The 7,500-nt window shown below is 44.2% G+C and overlaps 1 protein-coding gene across 9 annotated transcripts in view; it reads left to right on the top strand.

Annotated features, from left to right (window-relative positions):
* The window catches only part of LOC106605129 (uncharacterized), a 67,416-nt gene extending 61,651 nt beyond the window's left edge, over positions 1-5,765 (top strand). For 7 of the 9 annotated variants that reach the window (XM_014200467.3, XM_014200474.3, XM_014200469.3 and 4 more), the window contains 4 exons: positions 1-48; positions 2,776-3,011; positions 3,363-3,491; positions 4,580-5,765. The exon at positions 1-48 is cut by the window's left edge and continues 25 nt beyond it. In XM_014200467.3, the coding sequence (XP_014055942.3) occupies positions 1-48; positions 2,776-3,011; positions 3,363-3,442 (364 nt within the window). In that variant the 3' untranslated portion in view covers positions 3,443-3,491; positions 4,580-5,765. The remainder of the gene's footprint in view (positions 49-2,775; positions 3,012-3,362; positions 3,492-4,579) is intronic. The other 2 variants (XM_014200466.3, XM_014200470.3) reach the window with 2 other exon arrangements.
* Positions 5,766-7,500: the final 1,735 nt, after the last annotated feature.

Below are 7,500 nucleotides of genomic sequence, written 5' to 3'. Positions count from 1 at the left end.
AGAGGTCAACAAGAATACAGAGAACGACCATAGTAGTTTGAGAGACAGGTAAGGTTCAAAAACCGTGTCCTCTATTTCCTCCTGTCCAAAATATCTGTTAGAAATGTAAAATAGCAAGCCGTGCACTACCGTTATTACAAGACCACCATTCACGCTAGAAAACAAGCAAACCAGAAACCAGCAGTATTGGATGCCTTTTTATTTGATACATTTTTTTATTTCACCTTTATTTAACCAGGTAGGCCAGTTGAGAACAAGTTCTCATTTACAACTGCGACCTGGCCAAGATAAAGCAAAGCAGTGTGACAAAAACAACAACACAGAGTTACACATAAACAAACGTACAGTCAATAACACAATAGAAAAATCTATATACAGTGTGTGCAAATGTAGTAAGATTAGGGAGGTAAGGCAATAAATATGCCATAGTGGCTGAAATAATTACAATTTAGCATTAGCACTGGAGTGATAGATGTGCAGATGATGATGTGCAAGTAGAGATACTGGGGTGCAAAAGAGCAAAAATAAATAACAATATGGGGATGAGGTAGTTGGGTGGGCTATTTACAGATGGGCTGTGTACAGGTGCAGTGATCAGGTAAGCTGCTCTGACAGCTGATGCTTAAAGTTAGAGAGGGAGATATACAACTCCAGCTTCAGTGATTTTTGCAGAGAACTGGAAGGAAAGTCGGCCAGAGAGGAGTTGGCTTTGGGGATGACCAGTGAAATATACCTGCTGGAGCGCGTGCTACGGGTGGCCTTCTAATCAAGACTTGTGCTGATTTGTATAGTTTCAATCCACAAAAGAAAACAGAGAGCCTCAATAAATAGGCTTTCAGTAGAAAAATAGAGATATTGTTTATTTATCTATAGAATTTTTTTTGTTGTTCTTGAGGGATAGTGTAATACAGTGAGGGAAAAAAGTATTTGATCCCCTGCTGATTTTGTACGTTTGCCCACTGACAAAGAAATGATCAGTCTATAATTTTAATGGTAGGTTTATTTGAACAGTGAGAGACAGAATAACAACAAAAACATCCAGAAAAACGCATATCAAAAATGTTATAAATTGATTAGCATTTTAATGAGGGAAATAAGTATTTCACCCCCTCTCAATCAGAAAGATTTCTGGCTCCCAGGTTTCTTTTATACAGGTAACGAGCTGAGATTAGGAGCACACTCTTAAAGGGAGTGCTCCTAATCTCAGCTTGTTACCTGTATAAAAGACACCTGTCCACAGAAGCAATCAATCAATCAGATTCCAAACTCTCCACCATGGCCAAGACCAAAGAGCTCTCCAAGGATGTCAGGGACAAGATTATAGACCCACACAAGGCTGGAATGGGCTACAAGACCATCGCCAAGCAGCTTGGTGAGAAGGTGACAACAGTTGGTGCGATTATTTGCAAATGGAAGAAACACAAAAGAACTGTCAATCTCCCTCGGCCTGGGGCTCCATGCAAGATCTCACCTTGTGGAGTTGCAATGATCATGAGAATGGTGAGGAATCAGCCCAGAACTACACGGGAGGATCTTGTCAATGATCTCAAGGCAGCTTGGACCATAACACACTATGCCGTGAAGGACTGAAATCCTGCAGCGCCCGCAAGGTCCCCCTGCTCAAGAAAGCACATATACATGCCCGTCTGAAGTTTGCCAATGAACATCTGAATGATTCAGAGGACAACTGGGTGAAAGTGTTGTGGTCAGATGAGACCAAAATGGAGCTCTTTGGCATAAACTCAACTCGCCGTGTTTGGAGGAGGAGGAATGCTGCCTATGACCCCAAGAACACCATCCCCACCGTCAAACATGGAGGTGGAAACATTATGCTTTGGGGGTGTTTTTCTGCTAAGGGGACAGGACAACTTCACCGCCTCAAATGGACAATGGACGGGGCCATGTACCGTCAAATCTTGGGTGAGAACCTCCTTCCCTCAGCCAGGGCATTGAAAATGGGTCGTGGATGGGTATTCCAGCATGACAATGACCCAAAACACACGGCCAAGGCAACAAAGGAGTGGCTCAAGAAGATGCACATTAAGGTCCTGGAGTGGCCTAGCCAGTCTCCAGACCTTAATCCCATAGAAAATCTGTTGAGGGAGCTGAATGTTCGAGTTGCCAAACGTCAGCCTCGAAACCTTAATGACTTGGAGAAGATCTGCAAAGAGGAGTGGGACAAAAATCCCTCCTGAGATGTGTGCAAACCTGGTGGCCAACTACAAGAAACGTCTGACCTCTGTGATTGCCAACAAGGGTTTTGCCACCAAGTACTAAGTCAGGTTTTGCAGAGGGGTGAAATAGTTATTTCCCTCATTAAAATTCAAATCATTTTATAACATTTTTGACATGCGTTTTTCTGGATTTTTTTGTTGTTATTCTGTCTCTCACTGTTCAAATGCACCTACCATTAAAATTATAGACTGATCATTTCTTTGTCAGTGGGCAAACGTACAAAATCAGCAGGGGATCAAATACTTTTTTCTCTCACTGTATAAGGTTTGAGGTCTTCAGTTAGCCACTGGGCAGACCAGGGTTGTGTTCAGTGATGTGAAACGTTATGAATGTTGCTGTCATCGTTCTATCTATCTGACAATCATTTCTGTTCTACACGTTTGTAGACATTTCTATCTACGTTATAGCTACAGTATAATGTTACATCTTCCTGAAAAGGCCCGAGGGGAAAATCTGCAACTGAACCACTTGGGGCCGTAGTTCTTTTGTCTGTATCCATGTTTCACTATCCCTCCCACTGTAACCATCACCCTCCCACAGCTCCACGGTCCATGTGGTCAACGGTGTCCAGCCTGCCAGACACGAGAATGGCCTGTCTAGCAAGGGGGACACCGCACACTTTGAGGAGGTCATCCAGCTAGCCAATCAAGGCAACAGCAGCAACGGGGGGAGGGAGAAATCAGAGAGTGACATGCCCACTGAACCAATCCTGGCCTTTGAAAGTGATGAGCCCTTCCTGAAAAAAGTGGGCCCCATGAAGCCTCAGCATGTCGCAGGTACATAGACAGAGAGAGAGGGAACTCCAAGGGCCGGTTTCCTGGACACCGATTATGCTTTGTCTTGGACTAAAATGCATTTGAATAGAGAATCTCCATTGAACATGCTTTTCAGTCTAAGACTAGGCTTAATCTGTGTCTTGGAATCTGTGTCTTGGAAACCGCCCTCAAATGACAACATAACCTAATAATATTGTATCAGCTGTGGCAATATTTCCAGGGATTCAAGCAAGGAATCTTATCTGAGAATCCTCAACCCCTGACAGTTATTAACTATAGATTAAGCTGGGGTTCATTTACAGCAGTAATAATGGTCTCGCATCTGCTCTGGCGGTTGACTTTTCACATTAGGGCCAGGGATCACAACGTGCCATGAAGAGGCGCCATGGGTTCGTAGTGTTGTCCTTGGCAACGAAGACCCGTCCGACTGAGCCGGTCGGTTTAGTGTCGTCTCAGATTCAAGTCATCACCCGTGCGTACGTGAGTGTCCCTAGGGAAAGAGAAAGGGAGGTAGAAGGTGGCAGGGGGAATCCTCCAGCCCCCAGAGTGCCTAAGGTGACACAGAGGGGCGGAGGGAGTGAGGAATCTTAATACCAACTGCTTTCACTCCCAGAGCTCTGGTCGCTAGGCTCAACACCCAGTGTCAAATTCCCTGAGTGTTGGGGAGCTAGCTAGCTGCCAGGGATGGAAACAGGACCCCGGCCCAGTTATGTACCCCCGTCACCCTCACCCCCCTCCCCACGGCGGGGTCAGCATTACTGCCCCTTGCCTCTCCACCCTCACACTGCCTTCAAGTCACAGTCTTTCACAAGTTAACATCACATTTCTAATCTGCCCTGTCTGCATACCCCGCACTCTCTTACCATGATGACTTGGAGGGGTTATTTGGTTTATGGCCGTGGGGCTGGGGGTTTGTGGCTGGGGAGATGTATCGACACTGATTGATTGTTATGATGTAATTCCATAGATTGGGAATCGGGGACATGTTTATTTCTAAACAAAGCACCGGGGGCTAGTTCAAATGGCGATATTCGTGAGCTAGTGTGGTGGACCGTTTAGCTGCCTGACAGGTGCCTCTGTCAATCTATTGCTACTGTTAGCATCAATCACACTGTGTTTATCGTAGCGCCAGCTAGCTATCACTCACTCACATGATGGGCGACTGAATGGTCGTTGATGGTCCGTCATTAAAAGGAGTCAGGATTCTGCCTGGAGCCTCTGCTGCTTGGTTTGATTAGCCTCTTAATTTCCCTATAAAAACAAGCCTATAAAGCCTTATGGGTTCATGCCCTTTGTGACATGCGCTCAGGACCTTTTAAAATGTAGTATTGTTGCCAGGTCAAGGGTTTTTAAGCCTCGTCTTTAGCATGGTCAGTGAGGGTGGGTCCTCCTCACACATTTACAAATGCTCAAATTGGCGACCATTTTGGCTCACGATTCAGATGGCGCATTCAGAACGGCTGTAAATGGACACCATTTTGGATCTCTGGTGTTTTTTCTTGTTGTGTGGTGTATCACTGTGTTGAAACTTACCCTCATCTTGTCCTTTCCGTTTATTATCTCTCCAGAGGTCCTGTGAGGTGTGCCACTCACAAAGGCGATTCTTAGGCCGCCCCCCACCTTCCCGAATCCAGCCTCCACTCGTACGGGTAGAGGGCCCCCCTCTTCCCGAAGGTGCACATCCCCTATGACCTGTGCCAAACCAATCACAAACTGCTTTCTAGGCCCCAAAAAAACATAAACTTTCCCTGGGAAAAGGGCAGAAGAAGATGAAGAAGAAGCAACAACTCTGCATTCTGGAAAAAAGACACAAGCAAAACACAAAAACAGAATATGACGTCATCGCCACCCGACAGGGTGCATCAGTGTTACCATTTGTAGATGGTAGAAGATATCGCGGCATCAATTCTTCCATAGCGGTATCATCCATGGTAGATTTCAGTAGCCCTGAGGGTGAAAAATACACATTTGACACAAATGAGTAATTGTTGTTATTATTATGCTGACGAGTTGAAAGAAGTGAGTTGGCTTTTTGTTTCTAATGTTTAGTTTATTTAACAGAAATGTAAGGACTGGGTACAGTTGTATGTGAATAATGTAAATGAAAACTTGAGAGTTGGACTAAATGAGGGAGGGGTCTGTGGAATAAATTGTGTGTGAATTTATGAAAGGAATCCCATTGTTTACTTAACTCCTGCCTTTCAAGGTTTTCCCAGTAACTAATATGTATTGGAAACGTAATGATATGGTCTCTATAAACATATTTGTAAATGTTCTGTAAATGGAGCTACACTGCAAATAGAATGTCTCCAAAATACTGAAGAACACGTTTGACAACGTTTTGACAATGTAAGAATTACATTGTTGCAGCACAGCGTCAGCTGTCTCCAAGGAACGCTATAGAAATGAACAAGGGATCAGTTGAACAAAAAACAGCACACACATGGGTACTCCAAATTCAGGATTGGCAAGCCTTGGGTCAAATCAGAGATCCATTCAGTTTAATCAGTGTTGAAACAAAATGTACACAAGGGCATCCCATCCCACCATTTAAAAAATCAGTGCAGTTTAGTTTTTTTCTAAACCTGAGCAAGAAGCATGATATGCTGCCACCTCCATCGGAATTCCACAGATTCTAATGTGTTTGAATATGAAATGCTGGTGTGTGTATATGCTATAAATATATTTTGTTGTGTATTGAAGGGTCAGAGGGAGTATCGGGAGTCTTATTAAAGAGAACATTGTTGTCCAGTAGTCCGTGGTTTAGTTTCCTTATTTTATTTTTTCTTGTCTTTTGTATATAGTCTGTCCACAATCTGGATGGATGAGATTTGGAATGACACTCGAAACCAGCAAAAATACGACCAAGAAAACACTATTGTTACAAAACTGGCGAGATCAGGCTGAAAAGACAGACACACTATAGACTATGTTTAGGTTGAATGTCCGTCATTTATCAGAAACAGACAAATCGAACAAAGCACATGACGTTTCACCAAGTAGAACATTTAGGAAATATTTCCCCCTTTTAAGCTGGCCTTCAAAGTCCAATGCCAACTCATTTAGACACACTGTTGACAGCCTGAGCAACAAAATACAATGCCACTCAACCACCAGAAAACCAGATCTGGAGATGGTTTTGAGAGAGAGAGAGAGAGAGAGACTATCTTTTAGGGGGGTACAGTGACTTAGCTCAGCTGTCCCCTTCAATTTGGTATTCTTTTCCTAAAACCCAGCGGGTGTTCATGCCTCCCGTGCTCTTACCCCATCCCTGCTCCCACATTCTGGTGGTGAGAGGGGGCTGACAATGTTGATGAACACTCGCCATTTGCTGCTCGCCATTCGTTTTCCCTGCAAAGCAGCCGGACTATATTACCAGCGCGATTTATGTCCCTCCGCTCCCCAACGCAAACACATGCAGTACTGATCACCACGCGTAACTCTCATTTGACTAACATGACTTATAACTGCTAATGCACCTCGGCGAGTCTAATGACTAATGACTACGACTTAACGCTAGACACTGATGGACTTGGCTAGGGAGAAGTATGTTTGACTTATTACCCCAAACACAGAGGTGCCTTCCCCGCACTACTGGTGTGTTTAGAAGTCACTGTAATGTTTTGAGAATCTCTTCTCTATCTTTCAATCACATTTAGTTTGGTTACTCGGGTATGACCTGATTCCGTTCTTGGAACAATGACGTAATGGTTTTCTTATTGACTTAACTTCCCCTGTGTAGTTGGATCAGTGAATATTGATAGAATGTTACGTGTCCCTGTAGAGTATAAACTAGATGGCTCGTCTTTTTATGAGCACATGATCTAACCGTATAAATCTTATCTCACTGGGATAACATCTAGCCGACTGACGCAGTTGCTTAGATTAGAATAGTCCCTATAAAATCTATTTAACAGCTGTATTCATCCGGCCCAGCAGAGGGCAGCCCAGCAACACAGAGGTGTCAAACCACAGATCACATTTGCCCACACATGTTCACTCTCTCAGACCGCTCTCACAGTCAGTGGAGGCTGGTGGGAGGAGCTATAGGAGGACGGACTCATTGTAATGGTTGGAATGGAATTAATGGAACGGATTCAAATGTGGTTTCCATAAGTTTGATACCGTTCCATTTATTCCATTCCAGCCATTACAATGAGCCCGTCCTCCATAGCTCCTCCCGCCAGCCTCCATTGCTCTCAGTCAATGGTGTAGCCTACCAGCGAAACCGGAGAAAGACAGTGTGTGTCATAGAGAGATAGCGATTCACACATTCAAATCCCAAACATATCTAAAAGACAGTCATAAAACTTTCAATAGAAATGTAATAGTCATAGTCAAGCTTTAGTGTGTTCCCTCTCTTCATCCACTTAGTCAAGACCCAGTTTGCACATAGTGCTGCCTAGAGGGTGAGGGGCACTATTTTTAGGAGGATGTCAGCAGACAAGTAATGAGTAATGGAAGGGGCAGTGGGCAATGCCAAGGTGCT

Source organism: Salmo salar, chromosome 05 (genome assembly GCF_965601325.2).
Source record: "Salmo salar chromosome 05, fSalSal1, whole genome shotgun sequence".
NCBI lineage: Eukaryota > Metazoa > Chordata > Actinopteri > Salmoniformes > Salmonidae > Salmo > Salmo salar.
The sequence above is the reverse complement of the archived record's forward strand: the minus strand, read 5'-3'. Positions and strand labels throughout refer to the sequence as shown.